The sequence below is a fragment of the Lissotriton helveticus genome, chromosome 2_2 (assembly GCF_964261635.1).
Source record: "Lissotriton helveticus chromosome 2_2, aLisHel1.1, whole genome shotgun sequence".
NCBI lineage: Eukaryota > Metazoa > Chordata > Amphibia > Caudata > Salamandridae > Lissotriton > Lissotriton helveticus.
This window is the reverse complement of record NC_136060.1, coordinates 283,955,478-283,981,622: the sequence shown is the minus strand read 5'-3', so window position 1 is coordinate 283,981,622 and position 26,145 is coordinate 283,955,478. Positions and strand designations below refer to the sequence as shown.

At 41.6% G+C, this 26,145-nt stretch overlaps 1 protein-coding gene across 1 annotated transcript in view; it reads right to left on the bottom strand.

Annotated features, from left to right (window-relative positions):
- LOC144821653 (uncharacterized) overlaps nucleotides 1–22,814 on the bottom strand; it is a 28,248-nt gene extending 5,434 nt beyond the window's left edge. The window contains exons 1-2 of the mRNA XM_078678884.1: nucleotides 22,741–22,814; nucleotides 17,421–21,126 (exon numbers count right to left, since the gene is read on the bottom strand). Of these exons, the coding sequence (XP_078535010.1) occupies nucleotides 17,421–19,565 (2,145 nt within the window). The 5' untranslated portion in view covers nucleotides 19,566–21,126; nucleotides 22,741–22,814. The remainder of the gene's footprint in view (nucleotides 1–17,420; nucleotides 21,127–22,740) is intronic.
- Nucleotides 22,815–26,145: the final 3,331 nt, after the last annotated feature.

Here is a 26,145-nt window from a genome sequence, read left to right as displayed (position 1 = left end):
CGCCAAAAGTTACCTGCACGATATGCAATTCCGTTCTCTCAAGAGGAAATCCAAGAAAAAAATATTCCTTTTCCATACATACCATGGTGCGGCATGTCAAACAAGTGCACCCTGTGCAATTTGCAAAGGCATCGACAAGAGCCCTGGCCACGCTATTACCATCAGAGGTGGCCAGCACATCTTCTGGTGGACGACCTGTATCTCCATCGAGTGCTGTGATGGACTTGAGACCATATCTTGCAACGGTGCACATGAAATGCAACGAGTGTGGAGAAATTCTCCTGTACGGAGAGCAGAGCCTCATTCTTACTAAACTAAAAATTGAGAGTCATAAATGCCCCGAGAAAAGATAAATTTCTTCATTTCATTTTGATCCTGTGTCACACATGAAAATGTAGTTGCAAGTTTAAAAAATCAAAAACAACATAACACTTGTTTAAAAAAAAAAAAAAAGTTCTTTTCAGAACTAACTCATTCTACCAAAAAGAGCTCCAGGAGCATATTATAAAGGGGGTTTATCTCCGCTTTTTTGGCTTTCGTTCGTGCGCGACCGTGTGCGCGCACCCGCCTATATATTTCGTGAAAACTTTGCAATCTGAACTTATTGAATTTCTTCATAGACCCATCAAAGAACTTATACTACGTCAAAGAGACTAAACCTAGGCTTCTTTTTTAATATTATGAACATTTTCATTAAATGGAGCCGAATGTCTTTTTAAACTTTCGTGTGTGACCGAATGTACACACCTTGGTATTTTAAAAAAAAATATAAAAGGTTTTATACTTAATTTAATTTAATTTAATTTAAAATATTTCTAGAGCGCAGCGTACACCTTGCGGTTTCTTGGCGCTAGGGGGATTGGCAACTGGGGGAGAGAGACCAGGAGAATGGATAAGAGGAGATATTAAGAGAGTTTAAGAGGGGAAGGCATGACTGAAGAGGAACGTTTTCAGATCTCTACGAAAGGGGAGGTACTGAGTGGCAGAGCGGAGATGGTCAGGGAGTGAGTTCCAGAAAGTTGGAGCCAGGGTGGAGAAGCTGGCCCCGCCCCACTTTTTGCGTGTGAAGCGAGGGGTCTGAAGAAGGGACTTGGCGGAAGACCGAAGTTCTCTTGCAGGTACATACGGATTGATTAATGAAGAGATAAAAGCGGGGGCAGTGCCCTGGCGGGCCTGGAAGGCCATGCATCCGATCTTAAAAAGAGAGCGTTCTTTTACAGGGAGCCAGTGAAGCTCCCTGAGAAGGGGGGTGGAATGGTGATAACGAGGAAGGCCATACACCAGCCGGGCTGCCTGGTTCTGGATAATCTGGAGTCTACGCAAACTGTACGCGGGGATACCATGGTAAAGAGCGTTTGCGTAGTCCAGTCGCGATATCACTAGTGCGGCCATGATGATCTTAAGTGCCTGGGGGGAAAAGAAACGGGAAACAGTGCGGATAGTGCGGAGAGTGAGGAAACAAGAGGATACCACGGAACTGATTTGTGAGTGGAGAGTGAGCTGGTTGTTTATTTTGACACCGAGTGTTTTGACCGTGGTGGAAGGGGTAGGTGCGGGGCCGAAAGAGGGGGGCCAAAAGAGAGAGTTCCAGGGGCTGGATGAACCACCAGTGAGAACCAGCTCGGTTTTATCCGGGTTCAGCTTAAGGTGGTTGTGGTTCATCCAGTCCCTGATGAATGTCATAGTTGACTGGAAGTTAGAGACAGAGAGAGGAGAAGGGGACAGATCAAAGATGAGCTGGAGGTCATCCGCGTAATTATAGACGGTGACCTCCAGCTGCTGGAGTGCGAAAATGAGAGGAAAGATATAGAGATTGAAAAGCAAAGGGGAGAGAGAGGAACCCTGGGGGACACCGCAAGTGACAGGGAGAGGAGTGGCCGTGAAGTTGCCTAGCCGAACCGCCTGAGTGCGTTCCCTCAGAAAGGAGGAGAGCCAGACCAGAGCTGATCCCCCGATACCGGCCGCCTTGACACGGGTAAGTAAGATGGTATGGTCCACCGTGTCAAAGGCGGCGGAAAGATCAAGGAGGACCAGTGCCTGGTGTTTGTTCTCATCCATGCCCTTTCTGAGTTTGTCTAAGACTGCGACCACGACTGATTCGGTCGAATGCCTGGGACGGAACCCGGCTTGGCGGGATGCCAGTCCTCCATTTGCCTCAACATGGGCGCTGAGTGCCGCAGTGACGTGGCGTTCCATCACCTTGCCCAGAAAGGGTAACAGGGAGATGGGGCGATAATTGGCCGGGATGGAAGGGTCCGCGCCAAGTTTTTTCAGGATGGGCACTATTGTAGCTGCCTTTAGCACAGAGGGCACTACGCCCTGTGCCAGAGAGCTGTTGAGGAAGGCGATGGGGGGGTCAGGGCAGCCGGAGTAAATTTGCTGCAGGACTCGTGCCGGGCAGACGTCCGCAGGAGACCCCGACTTCACTTTGGGAAGTATCTCCAGAAAAGAGTGCTGAGTGAGGGGGGGAACGGAGGTAAAAGGGCATCGAACGGAAGGGGGGGAGGGATCGACGAAGGCAGACGAGGGTGGTGGAATGTTGGTCTTGATGGTATCAATTTTCTCTAAGAAGTAGGTATTAAGTTGGTCGCAGAGAGGCTGGGAAGGAGGAATTTGGGGCAAGGTTCGGTCCGAGAATGCCAGGTCATTCACTATGCCGAAGATTTCCCTGGGTTTGTTTTCTGCAGAAGTTATTTTTAAAGAAAAGTAGGAGGTTTTTGCAGCCAGGATTGCTGTTTTGTATTTGGCCAGTGCTGATAAGAAGTGGGTTTTTAATAAGGGACTGTAATTTTTCCTCCATTGCCTCTCCGCCCGTCGGGCGCTCAATTTGAGAACTTTTAGGTGGTCATTGAACCATCTATTGGAGTCCTTAGGTCGGCGGATGGAAATGCGGCGTAAGGGCGCCACTGAGTCGCAGCCTCCAGCCAGCCAGGAGTTAATGGCATTGGCTTGAGAGGCAGATGATAAGCCAGCGAGAATGGGAGTGGAGTTGCGGAGTGAGGAGGTCAAGGAGGGATAATCCAGTTTATTCCAATTCCGCGCCCAGGTGTTTTTGGTGTGCGGAGTTTTGGAAATCAGGTTGCGGGAAATGGAAAAGGAGATAAGGGTATGGTCGGACCATGGGCACGGCGAGACTGCAGCCGAAGCCACAGGGAGGTTAAGGGACCAAACCTGGTCCAGTATGTGCCCATGGGAATGAGTGGGGACGGATATGTGTGACACGAAGTTGAGGGATGAAAGGTAATCTGTAAATTCTTTAGAGGCTAAGCACTCATGTGGGTCTGAGGGCCAGTAATTGAAGTCTCCTAGCACCAAGACCGAGGCGTAGTTGACCACCAGGTTAGCCAACAGGTCTTGAAATGCCGGCAAGAATAAGGGCGAAGGCTGAGGAGGGCGGTACATAAGGAGGCAAGTGATGGGGGGGAGAATGAAAGAGAACGGACTACCAGGAAGTCAGCAGGGGGAATAGGGGAAAAAGGGAGTTGTTGAAAGTTCAACTCCGACCGAGCGATTAGGGCGACCCCACCACCAGCCTTACCTGCCGGCCGGTCGGCCCGCAGGGCCACATAGGAGGGGGGTAGGGTGGCCAGGAGAACAGGGAGGGAAGAATCACAGTACCAGGTTTCGGTCAGGAGCAGTATGTCAGGTTTCTCTGAGTCGAGTAAGACAAACAGCTCGTGGTGGTGCTTGACCGCTGACCTGGTATTGAGTAGGAAGACATTCAATGCCGGAGAGCGGGGGAGGGGATCGAGGAGGGGGGGGGGCATGGTGACGGGGGGGACGTGCTGCGAGGAATAGGGTGCAATGGGGGAAGAAGGAGCAAGGCCTAGTGAGGATATCCGGCAGCGGATGGAATCCGGGAGTGGCCAATGGCCTTGGAGGGCAATAAGGTCCTTGGTAGAGTAAGACGTAGTTTTGGCATGGAGTCGTGCCCCTGGCCCCGTCCGGCCGCGGACGGGCGCAGACGGGCTTGCCTTAGGCACGCCTTCGGCGCGCAAAAGTCGCGCCCGCTGCGCTCGTCCGCTGCGCTTCCTGGCAAGACACATGCTTTATGCCGGTGGGTCGGGAGATTGGGGGGGCGTGGCCAGCCGAGGGGGCGTGTCTCGCCTCACCCTCGGGAATGGCGGGAGAAGTAAGGGGATCGTTGCAGCGAGTAGCGCTGTTTGTGGCAAGTCAAGAGATGCAGGTAAGTAAAAATGCCAGTTAAAAGCACAATATTCAAACACAATACATTTTAAAAGCAGATAACCCCTGCTCCCGGCTTTCCGCCTCAGGAGCCAATCATCAATGCGAAGCCTAGCAGCGGCGCGCTCTATTTATAGATGTGGCGGGGGGCGTGGCCAGCCGAGGGGGCGTGTCTCGCCTCACCCTCGGGAATGGCGGGAGAAGTAAGGGGATCATTGCAGCGAGTAGCGCTGTTTGTGGCAAGTCAAGAGATGCAGGTAAGTAAAAATGCCAGTTAAAAGCACAATATTCAAACACAATAAATTTTAAAAGCAGATAACCCCTGCTCCCGGCTTTCCGCCTCAGGAGCCAATCATCAATGCGACGCCTGGCAGCGGCGCGCTCTATTTATAGATGTGGTGGGGGGCGTGGCCAGCCGAGGGGGCGTGTCTCGCCTCACCCTCGGGAATGGCGGGAGAAGTAAGGGGATCGTTGCAGCGAGTAGCGCTGTTTGTGGCAAGTCAAGAGATGCAGGTAAGTAAAAATGCCAGTTAAAAGCACAATATTCAAACACAATACATTTTAAAAGCAGATAACCCCTGCTCCCGGCTTTCCGCCTCAGGAGCCAATCATCAATCAATTTAACAATTGTATGCTAGAATCGAGCTCAGAAGATATATTAAATCCGGATATGTTTGGATTTACTCCTTTTCACGTTTTAAAACTTCGCTGAATTAGACCGCTACTTCCAAATGGCGTACGTGACCAGATACTATCACCGCGTACACGTCCTGAGACGCGCATGTGAAGTCATGTGACTTGAAAACAACACTTCCAATTGGTTCTTAGTAGTTTCTATTCTGCAATTTACACGGAGCACTCCACCCACTTCTCTCACTCTCTTTTCTACTCTCAAAAGAGAACGACGTTGAACACCCTTCGGAAGACTTTGCTGAAATGGCTGCCGCCCCGCATTCATCTTCTGAATCTGAAGGAAATGAGCGACTACCTTTAAAAAGGAAAAAGGAATCTTTTATTTGGCAATTTTTCACTTATCCTGAAGAACATAAGAAAGTGAATGCGCCAAAAGTTACCTGCACGATATGCAATTCCGTTCTCTCAAGAGGAAATCCAAGAAAAAAATATTCCTTTTCCATACATACCATGGTGCGGCATGTCAAACAAGTGCACCCTGTGCAATTTGCAAAGGCATCGACAAGAGCCCTGGCCACGCTATTACCATCAGAGGTGGCCAGCACATCTTCTGGTGGACGACCTGTATCTCCATCGAGTGCTGTGATGGACTTGAGACCATATCTTGCAACGGTGCACATGAAATGCAACGAGTGTGGAGAAATTCTCCTGTACGGAGAGCAGAGCCTCATTCTTACTAAACTAAAAATTGAGAGTCATAAATGCCCCGAGAAAAGATAAATTTCTTCATTTCATTTTGATCCTGTGTCACACATGAAAATGTAGTTGCAAGTTTAAAAAATCAAAAACAACATAACACTTGTTTAAAAAAAAAAAAAAAGTTCTTTTCAGAGCTAACTCATTCTACCAAAAAGAGCTCCAGGAGCATATTATAAAGGGGGTTTATCTCCGCTTTTTTGGCTTTCGTTCGTGCGCGACCGTGTGCGCGCACCCGCCTATATATTTCGTGAAAACTTTGCAATCTGAACTTATTGAATTTCTTCATAGACCCATCAAAGAACTTATACTACGTCAAAGAGACTAAACCTAGGCTTCTTTTTTAATATTATGAACATTTTCATTAAATGGAGCCGAATGTCTTTTTAAACTTTCGTGTGTGACCGAATGTACACACCTTGGTATTTTAAAAAAAAATATAAAAGGTTTTATACTTAATTTAATTTAATTTAATTTAAAATATTTCTAGAGCGCAGCGTACACCTTGCGGTTTCTTGGCGCTAGGGGGATTGGCAACTGGGGGAGAGAGACCAGGAGAATGGATAAGAGGAGATATTAAGAGAGTTTAAGAGGGGAAGGCATGACTGAAGAGGAACGTTTTCAGATCTCTACGAAAGGGGAGGTACTGAGTGGCAGAGCGGAGATGGTCAGGGAGTGAGTTCCAGAAAGTTGGAGCCAGGGTGGAGAAGCTGGCCCCGCCCCACTTTTTGCGTGTGAAGCGAGGGGTCTGAAGAAGGGACTTGGCGGAAGACCGAAGTTCTCTTGCAGGTACATACGGATTGATTAATGAAGAGATAAAAGCGGGGGCAGTGCCCTGGCGGGCCTGGAAGGCCATGCATCCGATCTTAAAAAGAGAGCGTTCTTTTACAGGGAGCCAGTGAAGCTCCCTGAGAAGGGGGGTGGAATGGTGATAACGAGGAAGGCCATACACCAGCCGGGCTGCCTGGTTCTGGATAATCTGGAGTCTACGCAAACTGTACGCGGGGATACCATGGTAAAGAGCGTTTGCGTAGTCCAGTCGCGATATCACTAGTGCGGCCATGATGATCTTAAGTGCCTGGGGGGAAAAGAAACGGGAAACAGTGCGGATAGTGCGGAGAGTGAGGAAACAAGAGGATACCACGGAACTGATTTGTGAGTGGAGAGTGAGCTGGTTGTTTATTTTGACACCGAGTGTTTTGACCGTGGTGGAAGGGGTAGGTGCGGGGCCGAAAGAGGGGGGCCAAAAGAGAGAGTTCCAGGGGCTGGATGAACCACCAGTGAGAACCAGCTCGGTTTTATCCGGGTTCAGCTTAAGGTGGTTGTGGTTCATCCAGTCCCTGATGAATGTCATAGTTGACTGGAAGTTAGAGACAGAGAGAGGAGAAGGGGACAGATCAAAGATGAGCTGGAGGTCATCCGCGTAATTATAGACGGTGACCTCCAGCTGCTGGAGTGCGAAAATGAGAGGAAAGATATAGAGATTGAAAAGCAAAGGGGAGAGAGAGGAACCCTGGGGGACACCGCAAGTGACAGGGAGAGGAGTGGCCGTGAAGTTGCCTAGCCGAACCGCCTGAGTGCGTTCCCTCAGAAAGGAGGAGAGCCAGACCAGAGCTGATCCCCCGATACCGGCCGCCTTGACACGGGTAAGTAAGATGGTATGGTCCACCGTGTCAAAGGCGGCGGAAAGATCAAGGAGGACCAGTGCCTGGTGTTTGTTCTCATCCATGCCCTTTCTGAGTTTGTCTAAGACTGCGACCACGACTGATTCGGTCGAATGCCTGGGACGGAACCCGGCTTGGCGGGATGCCAGTCCTCCATTTGCCTCAACATGGGCGCTGAGTGCCGCAGTGACGTGGCGTTCCATCACCTTGCCCAGAAAGGGTAACAGGGAGATGGGGCGATAATTGGCCGGGATGGAAGGGTCCGCGCCAAGTTTTTTCAGGATGGGCACTATTGTAGCTGCCTTTAGCACAGAGGGCACTACGCCCTGTGCCAGAGAGCTGTTGAGGAAGGCGATGGGGGGGTCAGGGCAGCCGGAGTAAATTTGCTGCAGGACTCGTGCCGGGCAGACGTCCGCAGGAGACCCCGACTTCACTTTGGGAAGTATCTCCAGAAAAGAGTGCTGAGTGAGGGGGGGAACGGAGGTAAAAGGGCATCGAACGGAAGGGGGGGAGGGATCGACGAAGGCAGACGAGGGTGGTGGAATGTTGGTCTTGATGGTATCAATTTTCTCTAAGAAGTAGGTATTAAGTTGGTCGCAGAGAGGCTGGGAAGGAGGAATTTGGGGCAAGGTTCGGTCCGAGAATGCCAGGTCATTCACTATGCCGAAGATTTCCCTGGGTTTGTTTTCTGCAGAAGTTATTTTTAAAGAAAAGTAGGAGGTTTTTGCAGCCAGGATTGCTGTTTTGTATTTGGCCAGTGCTGATAAGAAGTGGGTTTTTAATAAGGGACTGTAATTTTTCCTCCATTGCCTCTCCGCCCGTCGGGCGCTCAATTTGAGAACTTTTAGGTGGTCATTGAACCATCTATTGGAGTCCTTAGGTCGGCGGATGGAAATGCGGCGTAAGGGCGCCACTGAGTCGCAGCCTCCAGCCAGCCAGGAGTTAATGGCATTGGCTTGAGAGGCAGATGATAAGCCAGCGAGAATGGGAGTGGAGTTGCGGAGTGAGGAGGTCAAGGAGGGATAATCCAGTTTATTCCAATTCCGCGCCCAGGTGTTTTTGGTGTGCGGAGTTTTGGAAATCAGGTTGCGGGAAATGGAAAAGGAGATAAGGGTATGGTCGGACCATGGGCACGGCGAGACTGCAGCCGAAGCCACAGGGAGGTTAAGGGACCAAACCTGGTCCAGTATGTGCCCATGGGAATGAGTGGGGACGGATATGTGTGACACGAAGTTGAGGGATGAAAGGTAATCTGTAAATTCTTTAGAGGCTAAGCACTCATGTGGGTCTGAGGGCCAGTAATTGAAGTCTCCTAGCACCAAGACCGAGGCGTAGTTGACCACCAGGTTAGCCAACAGGTCTTGAAATGCCGGCAAGAATAAGGGCGAAGGCTGAGGAGGGCGGTACATAAGGAGGCAAGTGATGGGGGGGAGAATGAAAGAGAACGGACTACCAGGAAGTCAGCAGGGGGAATAGGGGAAAAAGGGAGTTGTTGAAAGTTCAACTCCGACCGAGCGATTAGGGCGACCCCACCACCAGCCTTACCTGCCGGCCGGTCGGCCCGCAGGGCCACATAGGAGGGGGGTAGGGTGGCCAGGAGAACAGGGAGGGAAGAATCACAGTACCAGGTTTCGGTCAGGAGCAGTATGTCAGGTTTCTCTGAGTCGAGTAAGACAAACAGCTCGTGGTGGTGCTTGACCGCTGACCTGGTATTGAGTAGGAAGACATTCAATGCCGGAGAGCGGGGGAGGGGATCGAGGAGGGGGGGGGGCATGGTGACGGGGGGGACGTGCTGCGAGGAATAGGGTGCAATGGGGGAAGAAGGAGCAAGGCCTAGTGAGGATATCCGGCAGCGGATGGAATCCGGGAGTGGCCAATGGCCTTGGAGGGCAATAAGGTCCTTGGTAGAGTAAGACGTAGTTTTGGCATGGAGTCGTGCCCCTGGCCCCGTCCGGCCGCGGACGGGCGCAGACGGGCTTGCCTTAGGCACGCCTTCGGCGCGCAAAAGTCGCGCCCGCTGCGCTCGTCCGCTGCGCTTCCTGGCAAGACACATGCTTTATGCCGGTGGGTCGGGAGATTGGGGGGGCGTGGCCAGCCGAGGGGGCGTGTCTCGCCTCACCCTCGGGAATGGCGGGAGAAGTAAGGGGATCGTTGCAGCGAGTAGCGCTGTTTGTGGCAAGTCAAGAGATGCAGGTAAGTAAAAATGCCAGTTAAAAGCACAATATTCAAACACAATACATTTTAAAAGCAGATAACCCCTGCTCCCGGCTTTCCGCCTCAGGAGCCAATCATCAATGCGAAGCCTAGCAGCGGCGCGCTCTATTTATAGATGTGGCGGGGGGCGTGGCCAGCCGAGGGGGCGTGTCTCGCCTCACCCTCGGGAATGGCGGGAGAAGTAAGGGGATCATTGCAGCGAGTAGCGCTGTTTGTGGCAAGTCAAGAGATGCAGGTAAGTAAAAATGCCAGTTAAAAGCACAATATTCAAACACAATAAATTTTAAAAGCAGATAACCCCTGCTCCCGGCTTTCCGCCTCAGGAGCCAATCATCAATGCGACGCCTGGCAGCGGCGCGCTCTATTTATAGATGTGGTGGGGGGCGTGGCCAGCCGAGGGGGCGTGTCTCGCCTCACCCTCGGGAATGGCGGGAGAAGTAAGGGGATCGTTGCAGCGAGTAGCGCTGTTTGTGGCAAGTCAAGAGATGCAGGTAAGTAAAAATGGCAGTTAAAAGCACAATATTCAAACACAATAAATTTTAAAAGCAGATAACCCCTGCTCCCGGCTTTCCGCCTCAGGAGCCAATCATCAATCAATTTAACAATTGTATGCTAGAATCGAGCTCAGAAGATATATTAAATCCGGATATGTTTGGATTTACTCCTTTTCACGTTTTGAAACTTCGCTGAATTAGACCGCTACTTCCAAATGGCGTACGTGACCAGATACTATCACCGCGTACACGTCCTGAGACGCGCATGTGAAGTCATGTGACTTGAAAACAACACTTCCAATTGGTTCTTAGTAGTTTCTATTCTGCAATTTACACGGAGCACTCCACCCACTTCTCTCACTATCTTTTCTACTCTCAAAAGAGAACGACGTTCAACACGCTACGGAAGACTTTGCTGAAATGGCTGCCGCCCCGCATTCATCTTCCGAATCTGAAGGAAATGAGCGACTACCTTTAAAAAGAAAAAACGAATATTTTATTTGGCAATTTTTCACTTATCCTGAAGAACAAAAGAAAGTGAATGTGCCAAAAGTTACCTGCACGATATGCAATTCGGTTCTCTCAAGAGGAAATCCAAGAAAAAAATATTCCTTTTCCATACATACCATGGTGCGGCATGTCAAACAAGTGCACCCTATGGAATTTGCAAAGGCATCGACAAGAGCCCTGGCCACGCTATTACCATCAGAGGTGGCCAGCACATCTTCTGGTGGACGACCTGTATCTCCATCGAGTGCTGTGATGGACTTGAGACCATATCTTGCAACGGTGCACATGAAATGCAACGAGTGTGGAGAAATTCTTCTGTACGGAGAGCAGAGCCTCATTCTTACTAAACTAAAAATTGAGAGTCATAAATGCCCCGAGAAAAGATAAATTTCTTCATTTCATTTCGATCTTGTGTCACACATGAAAATGTTGTTGCAAGTTTAAAAAATCAAAAACAACATAACTCTTGTTTTTAAAAAAAAAAAAAAAAAAAGTTCTTTTCAGAACTAACTCATTCTACCTAAAAGAGCTCCAGGAGCATATTATAAAGGGGGTTTATCTCCGCTTTTTTGGCTTTCGTTCGTGCGCGACCGTGTGCGCGCACCTGCCTATATATTTCGTGAAAACTTTGCAATTGCGACTTATTAAATTTCTTCATAGACCCATCAAAGAACTTATACTACGTCAAAGACACTAAACCTAGGCTTCTTTTTTATTATTATCAAAATTTTCATTAAATGGAGCCGAATGTCTTTTTAAACTTTCGTCCGTGACCGAATGTACACACCTTGGTATTTTTAAAAAGAAATATAAAAGGTTTTATACTTTAACAATTGTATGCTTGAATCGAGCTCAGAAGATATATTAAATCCGGATGTGTTTGGATTTACTCCTTTTCACGTTTTGAAACTTCGCTGAATTAGACCACTACTTCCAAATGGCGTACGTGACCAGATACTATCACCGCGTACACGTCCTGAGACGCGCATGTGAAGTCATGTGACTTGAAAACAACACTTCCAATTGGTTCTTAGTAGTTTCTATTCTGCAATTTACACGAAGCACTCCACCCACTTCTCTCACTATCTTTTCTACTCTCAAAAGAGAACAACGTTCAACATCTTTCGAAAGACTTTCTTTTCACGCGATAATGTGGAACACTGAGATTGTTACAGGATTTTCTATCAGATATGTGTTCCCATTTCTGTTGAAGCACTAACACCGTGGAAAATTCCACCGATAGCAGTGATATTTTTAACGCCGAGCACCGGCGATTTTTATCACTTAGAAGCCTTCCTATTATGAAGGTTTATCTCCTAAGTCTCTGATTCTCAAACTGTGCAACACGGCTCCCCTGTGTGCCGTAATGAAGTGCTAGGGGCGCCGCCCATACTCTAGTGTGACTAACCATCTATAAATTCCACAGACATCTCTACCCTGTTATCTGCAATTGTGAGCATCAAAAGGAGCTGCGCTACGCCCCTGTGAGAGGCCTCACTCCCACTGCTGCAACGGCTTGGCAGTCCTCCAGATGCACAGGAACAGCCCCTCCGATCCATTGAAGTTCTCTGTCGTGAGAGGCCTCACTCCCACTGCTGCAACGGCTTGGCAGTCCTCCAGATGCACAGGAACAGCCCCTCTGATCCATTGAAGTTCTGTGTCGGTCTCAATACCACTTACAAAATGAACATAAGCACTGAAGAATATTCAAGTATGTAGTACTCCTCCTGCTACAGCATACAGAATGCATTCTATTACCTATTAAAAAGTCAAACACCCACGCTACAATCATATAGAACACTTCCTCTAAAGAAGCCTGTGAATAACTTTAAAACATCAGGTTAACCTTTTTTTACTCTCTCATCATTATTAAAGATAAGTATTTACAATGCTAAATTAAACAATGCCATGGTTCTTGCTTTTTAATTTTAAAAATCTTGCAATCTTTCACAAACCCAATACTCATGGCTTCTTTTTCATGACAAAAATCTTGCAATATTACATACCTACATAGAATAACAGAAAAAACATAACACTACAAAGGCCGAACACTCTACTAAACGCGGATTTGTAACCTATGGCGCAGATTTATGTTAACTACTTCATACCCAGATATGCACCAGTTAATGTGCACCACAGTATGCTAGTGCTCCGTTACCCATGGTGTGCCACATTTGAAATGTGGCGCACCATGCTACAAAAACACCATACATGCGTAACACATCTGTGCTGAAAAAGTAATACATTGCTAGAGTTGCATCGCAAGTGTGATGCAGCTCCAGCAAGGCTCACCAATGCACTATATTCACAATACTGCGTCAATACCTACGCCTGCTTCAAGCACATGCACAGTTTTGAAACAGCATAGGTCTGAAAGTCACTGAGTGAAATATCATGCATTACAGTCAGCCACTTTCAAGACGCATTCCTTCAGAGGAACACTTCCTTATGGTGCAGGGCTTTAGAATGTGACATATCTCCTACATCCATAACGTTGTAAATGTGGTACATTATTTCCACTGTCATTGTATTAAATAAACTGACAAAATTGTGGCGCAAAGAGATGCAACGTCAACATAAAGCTGCTACAATGTGTTTTAAAGTGCCCTTTAAATTACAACCAACACTCTCTTTGAAGAGACCCCTCATGTTTTTTTAACACCTGTTAAGTCCTTCCATGCTCATGCGGAGCCGCTCCATCACGAGCATTGCCTCAGCTGTCCTCAGAATAGACCAGTTTTGTCATGGGCTTGCCGCTCTGCTTGCACAGCACTAATATTGTACCTCCATGACACGTTCTATTGACTAAGCAGAGCCTTGACAGAACCACTGTATCATGAACAGATCTCAACCGTGGCTCATGAAGGAGTACCTCTATCATGAGCATAGAAGTACCACTCAGCCCCCCGGCCCCCTAATGCTGAGGCAGAATTGCCACTGCAGCAAAGGACTTAAACTCCTGGAGAGAACAACATGTAACATTTAATATCATTTCCCACCAATGTTATCATATATCAGTGTTGCTGAACTCACTCAGTAAAATGTCGCTCATTTCATTAAATCACTTTTAAAGCATGCCTTATAACAATGCACCCAATTCTATGTGGAAGTGCTTATATTAAACATGACATTGCTTTAAACAGGATAGACAAACAAATGACACAGTGATGTAAAAGTTTCTTTATTTTTTATACTTACCTAAAAAATAGTAAAAAAGTAAAGTAAATTTATTTTCAAAACGTAGTACCTGTGGAAGAAAAGTAAAAATAAGATTATAATGTACATTTCATAAAATAAAAAAAAGTAGGAGTCAATAAGAGAGAGGCAGAGAAAACTCTCGGATGTTATTAGTTGTACTTACCTTATAAATATAATATCTGTGGAAGACAGTAAAAAAATATGTTTTAATACATATTTCTAAATTCAATGTAACAAAATAACTCAAACAACAAATTAAATGGTTTATTTTTGCTGTCCTCAGAATACATTGATTTTCACTATAAACAGTGATTTCAATATTAATCATCATATAACAGCGGGGAAAAAAAAACACAATCAAAATGATTGTGTTTAAAAAACCCATCCAAAATCTCCATACATATTATAAATACTTGAAAAAATATCTTAAATGTTTTTCTCAAATTCGCAATTTCTTGAGTAAGCACACTACATCTTCCACAGTTAAAAACTAATTAAACTATACGACCTATTGTTAAATATATCTCAAAAAAACACCGTGCAAGTATCTCCTATAAAAATCTATCTTAACTATACATTTTCTTCTCTCATACCTTTCCGCGTGGCCAAATTGTATAAGTTAACTCATTATCTTTTAAATACCTCTCCCAAAAACTTGCGTCCATATATGTTCTAAAATAATTATCTAAAGTACTCATTTTCTTCTCTCATATTTTTCCACATGGCCAAATACTATGAGTTAAGTAGTTTTTTTCTGAAATTTCTTAATCTTAATCTTATCTATTCTTTTGTGAACCTTTACAGTAACAATGTGTAACATGTTTTATACCATCAAACATTAACTAAATTTCTACCTGATGTTATCACTATACCAAACACAAATTTCATTTATAGATTTGTAGACCCTCAGTCACATGATATTTGTAAAGAAGAAAGTTTCATATCTTTACAGTATTAATCTTCCTACAGCAAGTGATTCTACTGAAATTTGGGTTCCAAAAATAGCAGATAGGAGTTAGTTAAGGCAAAAGGCAAACGTTTCTTAAAAGTCAATTGGGTATCACTGCAAAGCATCCAGCCACTTCCACACTTCAAATAAGCTGTATAATGTCCTGATGATGTGGAAGGCCCTTCATGAAAAATGATGGCTACAGTTAAAAATGTTCTTCTAGAAATAGATACTTGAGTAGCCACAACATTTTTAATTAAAGTTGACAATTTACTCCCATCAGCTCTGCATCGTTGAAACATTAATATTACATATTGTCCATATCTATGGATAAATAAAGTTGATAAAATTTCAGACTTACATTGAGAACAGACCATGTTCTGATGCGCATCTTTTACTAGTTTATTAAAAGACACTTCTTTACAGTCTGGTAATGTTAAATATATAAATCTTTCACTGTGTATATCAGTACTACTTGAAAATGAGCAATTATCACACTTATGTTCCCATTTATAAGAAAGGCCAAAAAGATTATCAATATCTACACCTTCATCTTCCAAAACTGTAAACATATACATAATAAATTCCTGACAATCTTGCTGAATATTCTGTGAAAATTGATTTACTCCTGCACATATGTCTAAAACATTCCTTAGTTCTGAAACACTTCCTACTTCACTTTCACCACTACTACATTTTTCAAATATAGAATTTAAGGAATAGCAAAATGTTTGCTCTTGATTTTCTACAATCTGTTCCTTAACATTTTTTAGAAAAAAAAACAACATTAACTACTACATTTGCATAACAGTTGACACCAGACCTGTTTTCAAACTAAAATCCAACAATCTCTTCAATACTAACCGTTTTCTTATGCCTACCAACAACAGCTACATCTTTTTTTCGTCGTTTCTCTACTACTTCAGCACATTTCTCCTCATTTTTCCTTTTCTGACCAACCATACGCCTTTCAATTAAAGGATATTGAGGTAAACTTGGAGCATATTCTCTTCTTAACCTATTATACTCCTTCACACAATTTAAATCTGCACTAATCTTTGTCTCATCATAATCAATTAAATAAAGTCCACATAAAGTTTTAACTCGCGATAAAGCAACATATGCCATACCCTCTTTGAATACAGTGCTTCCAATATTTACCAAAGCACAATCTACACTTAAACCTTGAGATTTGTGAATAGTCACTGCATATGCCAAACAAATTGGAAATTGCTTCCGACGGACATATAAGTCTTTCACAAGCAAAAAACGATTTGAACAGCGACTAATTTTCTGAACTTCCTCAATTCCATCAAATTTAATTCTTAAAAATTCAATCTCATCTCTATTTGTATAATTGACAAAACCAACAACATTACCCATTGCTCCATTTACCAATCCTCTTTCTACATGTAAATTTCTCCTTAAAATTATCCAACAATTTAAACATACATACAGATTTTTCTCTAAACCAGCAGTTTTAGATATATGTTTTTGAAGAGAATCCAATTTTAACTTCAACTTTTTGGACAAAACAATAGTACTACCTTCATGCTCTATTCTATCTTTAGCTTCCAGTTTCCTAATTTCTTCATTTTCTAAATTCAACATTTTCTCATTAAAAACTGAACATTCTTTCACAGTTGGCATCAAGCATATCACTGATTTATCTGCTACCTCTTTACTATATATTTTCTCAGGTATATTATCTTCATTAGGAAACAGCTTGGAAAGTAATCGTGTTCGTAGAGTGTGTTTCGCATCTTCAGTTAGTTTTCCAATCCTTATATCTTGAAGAATATTTCCATATTTAGTATCCTTTGCCTGTCGCATATTTTGAATCAGTTCAGTATATTTGAAATGTGACCATATATTAACATTTCCAATACTGCCCAGGCACTTTCTAGTCTCCTCATGCGTAACAGTTTCAAATACAGGTTGTCCTTTTACTGGAGTTAGTTGGAGTAGATATCCAAAAACTATGACATGTTTACCTCCAAATAACACATCATACTCTGTCTTAAGTATCTGTTGCATTCTTAAATGCACAAAAGCAAGCATTAAATTAGATACCATGCTTACTTCATCAATAATAAGAAGTTTCATTTTTTTAATCACTCTAGAAACTTCAAAACAAGCTTCTCCAGATAGCTTGTGATATTGTAATTTATTTTCATGTTCAACTGGCAGCATCAGTAAACGATGTAAAGTAATACCTTTAATATTATGTGCTGCCAATCCAGTTGGAGCAGTAACAACACACGACAGTGTTGACTGAGTTCTTTGCTGTAAATATGTAGTAATTCCTTTAATTAGGAAACTTTTACCAGTTCCAGCTTCTCCACTTACATATAATCGAATAGGTTGAAATGACATACATGAGCAATCTTTTCTCTCATGACGAAAGCCATGCTCAATGTGCTCTGTCACTTCATCATATATCTGTCTTTGCTGAACATTAAATTGCTTCTTTAATTCTTCTAAATTGATTGCTTCCTCTTGACCTTGCTGCATTGCTCTTTCCACCTCATCCATGGCGGTGGCTGCTTCATTTTGGATAATTGGTTGTCCCAGTGGATCTTGACTTAATGAAGCCGAACTTTGACTATCTTGTGAACTATCTCTAGCAATCTCCGCTGCAATTGTCGCTTCTTGCTCTATTTCATCATTCAACATTTGGAGATAATTACTAAAAACAGGACATTCAATACTACTTTTAGAAGCGTTGAATGAATCTTCATAACTATCAAACTCCCCAAGTAGTTCCTCTTCTCTACGCCATGGTTTAAAGAGTTGCAAAAGAGCAAAATAGTAAACTTCTCTTTTGTCAGGTGTTTCGCAACTCCGTTTCCGATGATTAATCAAGTGTCCTTTTCTTTGTTTCACCAGACATCCTTCTTGTCCAATTACAGCGTATACACCTTTATCAATGTTCTCTGTAACATTCCTTTTAAAAGTGTAGTTTTGAAGTATTTCATACAGACAAATGTTTTCTAGAAGAGTACTTCTATTTGGATAGTATGTATCCAACATATTTGTTTTCAGAATGTCTGTACTGTTTGGTTCTTTCTGGGCTAAATATTCAATTTCTTGCACAGGTTTTAGAACACGGTTTCGTGTTTCTGCAAGACCCAAACTCACCCAGAGAATAGTCCTTGATTTAGCATAAAGACTTGCTGATGATAATCGGTCACAACATTCATATGCTCCAATTTCTCGATGAGACAACATCTTCAAACTGTACGTATACAATTTCTTGCTTAGGCTCTTTTCATGAGAAATGTCTTCCCACATCTCCTTCAGTTCCGTCTTTTCAGATTTTGTGATGTAAGACGTTACATATCGAGCCACAGCAATAGAGTTGTCTGCAACATATTGTATGTCCATGTTAGCATTCCACATGGACAAAATCACTGGGTTATAGTCATTTATATATTTGGATTCTTCACCTCTTCTTAAATTGTACGTATTTTTAGGTGACCTTCTTCTGATGTTATGTCGCAAAGATGACATCAAATTGTTGACTCTTCCTTTTGAAAGTACCGGTCGTGCAAATCCAAAACGACATTTGGTGTAGAATTTACTCTTTGATTTGAATTTTCGCCGACAATATTTTCCACAACGATGACTTTGAAAGCGTAACACTTTTCCTCTTAAGTCCTTATCAGTTGTACTATTAGATATGTCACAAGTGGCATACTGTTCAATAAAAGACAGTACAGTCTCATCCGAGTCTCTTCCAAATTTAGGAGCGTCCTTGATCCATAACAGCATATGAATATGAGGAGCACCTCTTGCTTGGTATTCTTTTCTCCAAAAGAAATCCAGTACTTCACCAAGAGGCGGATTTTTCTTGTTTGTAAGAAAAGACATCATAGCTTCAAATCTATGATTAAAATATCTGCAAACATTAACCGGATCTAACGAACACAGTTCTCCGGGTGTCTTGTAGTTTATATTTTCTATGTTTGCATTCGCCTCCTGAAGAAATTCAAGTAAATCTTCCCAAGCATACTCTGCACAGCTTAGAGTTAAAAACCATGTTGGTGCTCCTAAGTTTCTAAGCATGCACTTCAAATCTCCATGACGACGGTACCAATACTCATTAGTACCACGCTGACAAACCATTAAATTAATTAGATGTGAATCCAAAACACTGTCTTTCTGTTGCACTTTATCCATAAATTCCTTTGCTGAAATATTATGCAGATGAACTCCACTTTTTAAGATATGGTTTACTGCATAAGAGAGACCAGATAAGTCACTCTCAAACAGAAGATGAAACAAATATGGGATGCATTGGCGAAACCTCGGATCTTCTGCATATAATCTTGTTGTCCGGTATTCAGATGCAGGAATCTGCATAGGTCGATCATCATATCGTGTACCTTCACCTGTAGGGAATAACTGTGGGAAACAACGACCTTCCAAACTTTCTTCCCACACACTAATAGGATTTCCTTTCGCCTTTTTCATCTGAAATAATTCAATAGCATTCCCTATTGCTTCTTTGGAATGCAGTGGATGAACACTGTAATGTTCATAAATTTCTTCACTTCTGGATACGTCAACTTTTTCAATTTGTCCAATAGACAAATCACTCTCCTCTTCTTCACTTACATCTTCTTCTTCTACGTATACATCTTTATAGTACTTATTGTTTTGAACTAAATACAACGTTGCCTTTTTGACTTTTCTAACATCCACTAAATCTTGCCAGATTTTCTTACTCTTTGTAGGTACACCATTAACAAGAATAACTAGAGGTTCCTCTTCTACATTTTCAACACCAATTGTTTCCATATTTTTTTTTAAATCAAGTGGCAAATATACAACTCTACCCTTTAATCCTCTTTGTAAATCTGAAGGATTTAATTTACCAGTCTTAGGCTCCATACGAACAATAGCCTGAAAAGGATGTACACATTGGATCAGAATAGTCTCATAAGTATTTAAATCCATCAATTCTGATGGAATATTTATCAACTCTAGATTATTATGAACAGCTCAAGCAGGCATTTTATTTTCATTTAATTTATTATAACAATATTTACAAATACGTTGCTCAAAACCCAAATCAAAATAATTTTCCACCAACAAATAAGTTGCAAAATCTTTCCATTTACCATTATTTTCATCTTCACTTTTTAAATATAAATCAACTAACCTAGTTTGACTTTTGTAATGAATGCGTCGACAACAGACACAAGAAAAATTTTGTTTCTCACCTGCAATTACCTTAAACTTTATTATTTCCTGTTCAAAATTTTCAATATTAACATGTCCAACATTTTCTAACACATTTCCTTCTATGATTATATCAGTTTCTGCATTATCTTCCTCTGGACCAAAATAACTTACCTCAATTTCTGCACAAATCTTCTTAACATCTAATTCACATCCATGCAAAAGAGCACTATTTAACTGTTTAAGTTTAAGTGCTGGACTTTTTGCATAATACAACTTTCTCACTAATTTTCTCATTTTAGTATGATGCACTGCTAACATCCTGAAGTGATGAAACACACTCTGGCATATTTTTTTAGAAAGACAAGCCAGAGAATGACCTTGCAGACCTATTTTTTCTCGCACTCTGCAATGATCTAATTCTTGCAACATAACAATTTTTTTTCTAAGACTTTCTTTAGTGTACTTACGTAAGAAATTGCGAAAGAAATCAATTGAATCCTGTCGTACACTACAAATGCTACTACAATTCCAACTGTAAACAGGAACATTAGGACGTCCCCCTGAATCTTCTCCAGCCATCACCTCTTCTGCATTTCTAACCACAATTTTCGCTTTCTCAATTACACATCCCTCCTTCACCTCATATCCTCGACCACTGGTGTCAACTGCATGCAACAAATCGTTACTTTGAAAGTAACTCTCTTCATTAAAAAATGGTTCAGAAGTAGAAGTATGCATCCACTTCCCAGAAAACACTTTACAAAAATTACTCCTATTTATGTGTCTCTTCCATTTACTTTTAGCTTTTAAAACTCGTATTGCCTTATTTAGCGTATTTATTCTATTAAGTACTAAAATAAATAATTTTCTTTTTGTCTCAAACGCGCGCTCAACAATACCCTCTATATATTGTTTCTTCTTAAGAAAAGCAGATCTTCTTTTAGAAACTTTCTCCTTTTGTAATAAATTCGAAACTACTCTTTTGTAAAACATACGCTTCCTGATTTGGCTAAATTGATTCATCCGAGTTTTACTGTACAGATTTTCCTGTCTGCTGATTCCAGAAACATTTTTATCTTTGGTTCCATGTCTCCTTCTCGATACTGGTATACTTTTTTCCTTGTCGACTTCAATACTAACATTTTTCCTTCCACATATTGCTCTCAAAAACTTTTTGGTTTGCTTACCAGAAGCACTCTTCTTTTTATCCGTCCTATGTTCTTTTGATACTTCTTCAATTCCTTTCTTCTTCAAATTGTATGTCCGTTTATAGAGCTTTCTTTTTTCAGTTCTGGTCGGCATCTTAATTTAAGATTTTGATGAAATTCTCAATCTGTAAAACATAAACATAACAAATATTATAGTTGACTACTAGCATATAACGTACAAATTTAAACCACAGATTCATTTTCTAAGTAGAATAAAGAAAATAACAGAAAGTCTCTGAACAGAGTAGGAAATCCTGTAGTAAATGTTGGTTCTTAATTTTATCACACTCCATATCTGTTTTAACATTATAGACAGTTTTAATTCTAATTTTTAAAGCATACAAACAGTACACTTTTTTCAAGAACTATGGGTCATTGTAGATGTTTTAACCTTTTTTACTACAATCTCTTTTACACTTCATGAGAACATGTCTTATCACTCTCATAAAGCACATCATCGATGAATAGGACAAGAAAACTGTCTTCAAGAATGCTTTACTATCAAAAAAAATTTTATTCATTGAAAAGTTCATAATCTAGTAGAACTTCCAGCATTATATCATCAGTAACTTCTTCAAGTCCAAAGTCCTCATCTCCTTCTACCATCTCTAAGTAAGCTGAGTCTAAAGACATGTCCATAAAATCATTATTTTCATCTATTTCCTCTTCAAAGACTGCATCTAAGATTTCCTCCATTACTTCGTTAATGATTTCAAAATGAATTTGTTTCTCTTCTGAGGAATTCTCCATAACTAGACTCAGTTTATTCTTCTGTATCCTTTTAAAAAAATATACAGACTAAATTATATCTTTTTTCATAAATGTATAACTTAAAAGTACCTTTACTAATTTTTAAACTACATATATTTTTATAATTTCTAACTTATTAACTGTATATATATTAAGATACCACGTTCCGCTTGTTTTGAAAAGAAATTGGCAATATAACCCTAAACATTAACACTGATCTTTTTTTTCCATTAAATAATTACTGTTCTTAAAAGACATTTTACGGTAAAATTTCTTTTTAGATTTTCTAGATATCACAAATATTGATTAACTGTAGAATTAATTTTTAGAGACCCATTTTTTCAGTTCACCAGTACAAAGAGCTATGTAAACTATATGCACTCTGAAGAGAAGGCTCACACTATACAAACCATAGCATTCACTTAACAGATTACTACTTTCCACAGAGACAGTTCCTTTTATGTTTCAACAGCATACTCACCATGTAAATGTCATAGCATATACAAAATGTCATACTAAGCATGAAGAACAACCTCATAATAAACCTCTGCATGAATATGTAAAACAATACCTATACATAGTATAATCACAGATATGCAGGAAAGATACCCATCACACCTAGAACCATATCATAATACCTCTCTGTAAATAAAAGAGAAAGACTGCCAAACATAATGCAAGAAGATTTCAAAAATCATGAGCACTTCACAAGATTTAAGTAATGGAAACATGAAAGAATTATACCCCAATGATCCATAAATCTGAACTCCATCAAAAACAACACATGCACCAAGCCCATTAAAAGATAATTTCAACTGTCAGTGGAGAATATCTCAAAATACATATCTAGTATAAGCAGATACAACCCATGTGAATAATTCAAAATAAAATCATATTTCAAAATGAAATTTTACAAACATTTAAAAAAATCTTCTTCATTATTTTCATGTGCACCCAAAAAAATTGCCTATGCAAAAATACCAACTCACCTGAAAAAAAGAATATAATTCCTCAAATTGTGTAATTCAGAAGGCAGGTTGTTGCTTTTCACCACCAAACACTGTAAAAAAGAAAATAATAAAATTTAATTAACTTATTACAGACTTATTTCTTACACAACATAGAGCCATTATAGCAAAGAACAAGCATAACAGATAAATTCCCCAAGATTCTCCATCATTACAATAAGATACAAAATGTCTCATTTATGAAACCATTGCGCCACAGATATGTCACTTTTTCCCATGTTAAAACTGATGCACCAGCGACAGAAGGCCTTCATAACTAAAAGCCCATGTGACGGAGAACAACTGCATAGACAGAAAATACAGGGCCAACCTTGGGCATATGCAAGCAGTACACCTGCACAGGACCACCAAACCCCAGGAGCCACCATATTAATATATATCCTTAATATAATAATCCTCTAAGGATGCATACATATTTGCGTAGCGGCCCATAGCAGGAATTTGGCGTGCTCTGGCTCTGTTCCACTTCCAAACACCTTGATCCAACCCCCCTATTCAGTGGGCTGCACGCTCCGCCCTGCCCAAACCCCCTGTTACAGAGCCCCCTACCTACGCTCCCTGCCCAGGGCTGCCATGACCCTATACCCGCCCCTGGAAAATGTATAAGACACAGCAACAGTAAAAATCAAAGAATAGGCAACATGCAGAAAAACTGTACAGTAGATAAAGAAACATATGTTTAAGATAACCCCATTGAAAAACATGTAGTAATTTTTTTAATCTGCCATGCATCTAGCCCTCCAGGACCTCTTTGGAAACTCCTGCTTTAAACCTTTACATTCCATTTTCACCACACACACGTTTTGTAAAAACCCATGTAACGGACAACAACTGCATACACAGAAAATGCAGAGCTGGCCTTAGGCATATGCAAGCTGTACACCTGCACTGGATCACCAAACCCCAGGGGCCACCATGCCAATATATATCCTTAATATAATAATTCTCTGACAATAGATACATGTTTCTGTGATGGCCCATGCCAAGAATTACGCGTCCTCTGGCTCTGTTCCACTTCCAAACACCCTCACCCCTCCCCCCTCTTCACTGGGCTCCGCACTCCGCCCCGCCCGGACCCCCTGTTACAGGGCCCCCTACCTACGCTCCCTGCCCACGGCCACCATGACCCTAGATCCGCCCCTTGAAAATGTATAAGACACAGCAATAGTAAAACTCAAACAATAAGCAACATGCTGAAAAACTACACAGTAGATAATGAAACATATTTTTTAGATAACTCAATTGAAAAACATGTAGTCATTTTTTTAATCTACCATACATCTGGCCCTCCACGACAGCTTTGGAAACTCCTGCTTTAAACCTTTACATTTGATTTTTAAACCATACACACGTTTTTTTTCAAAGCTGCATATTAAACGCCTAAACATGTATTTAGTCGTCCACATGCAGGCACTTTCAATTACATGACTTATTTAAGTGGAATCCCTGTAATGTTGCATATCTTTCCAAAAATACACCAGTGCCTATTATTATAACGATTTTTTTTCATTCTTCATCAGTGATATTATTTTTTACATATAATGAAAATCACTATGACTTTTTAAACGACAAAGCTTACGCGGTAAAAATCACTCTGCATTTGCTTCCCTTTAAGAATGTAGTTTATCTACCCCACGCATTTGAACCTTGATGTTTCCATCTGGCGGCGAATTCCGGCCTTGAATCACAAGACATGAACAACAGCCTTATTGTCACAAAAAGAAGTTAGCGTAGCATCTGTTCGCGAACATATCTTTCACTTAGCTAATATTCACAGACAACACCATTCCTTATAAAAGAGTGGCCTTCCTTTACAATTTACTGAGGTGACTCCCTTAATTTTAAACGCATCCTCCACTTCAAGACAGGCTATTTTTTTTATAACTACTAAGCAATGGTTTAGTGACCGGACTGCCAAAAATTATATCAAGTCATTCTGCTACTCTTCACTCCATGCTCTGCGACCTATTTCTGTGGACTTCCTGTTGAACTGCCAGTGCTGCGACGTTTGTGTTCCCATCTCGTTTATTTCAAAATGGATGTCCCTCCTGTCTTCGCAAACAAACCGGAACACTTAGAACTATTTCGCCAGAAGATGCTTGACTACTACGGCATCTTAGCACCCTCGACTTTGAATACTTCATATCGATTATCATTTCGATATTCCTATTTCACCTGTGTACAGCCTGTATTTCATTGCCTGAGCTGTGATTTCATGTGGGCCCTGGACTTATGTCTCTGCAACTTGGTACCTCCTGAAGTGAATTACAATCATCTCATGAATCCGTTAATTGATCATGAACAGCTATGTTGCAACGGAGGGATTATGGCCTTTGCAGCGATACAAGGAGTTCTAGGTCATTGGAATATATTCGCAGCGGCGCAAGATTTCCTGACAGACAACTACATTGAAAACCCACCAAGCTGTCCTCTGATGGTACTAGAGGCTCCGATAATAACAGATCATGAATGCTGCTTTCCTCTTTTCAATTGGATGGCTGACATCTTTTCGGATCATAACAGTGACTTCCTGTTAGAGGCACTTGCAGCCTACTTTACCTATACAATACTTGGATGACTGTTATGCAAGCCATTGACGTCCACATTTCGTTTTGCCTCCCTATCTTTTTCACGTTTTCTTGGATATTTTCTTAACATGAACAGACCTATTGGCTTTACTAACAGTGGACATTATGATTTCCTGCTGGTTAAATTTTGATCTTTTCTGTGGACTAAATTTTTTTTCTTCAGCTACTCGATTTTGAACTTTATTTTTTATTAAAGTCTAATCTCAACAATTCTATTGTATATCTTATCTTATGTTCTTTCAAACGTACTTGAAGCAAAACTCGGTAATATATGCTACATGTGCCCTAATTAATGTGTAAATATAGAATGAGTTTTTTATAACTGTAAACGCCATTTCGCATTTGAACTGCTTATTTCCGCCTCACACACCTCTGCTCCTTTAATTGTCCATAAACTAAAATATTTTTTAATACATAAGAGAAAAATATGTTCTTTCAATAATATTTCCATTGTTTTTCGTACTGTACTTCAAATGCAATACTGCAACCTTCAAAAGATATCTCAATACAGTAGTTCTTCTCAACACTGATTTGCGAACGATCCAACACATTACATACATGCACCTCTCGCCATTTTGTCGGTTTTGGCGCGTTTTTTTTCCCTTACACAATAGCATAACAGAAACGTGATAGTGCTTCGCATGCAGAGAGCTCATTGATAAAGACATATTGTCTAACCACTAGCATTTTCATATATCGTTCCTAAACTGAAAGGCCAGAGACCTTCTTCCATTTATTAACATATAATGAGCCTTATTTATGAAGGCCTTGCGCCGCC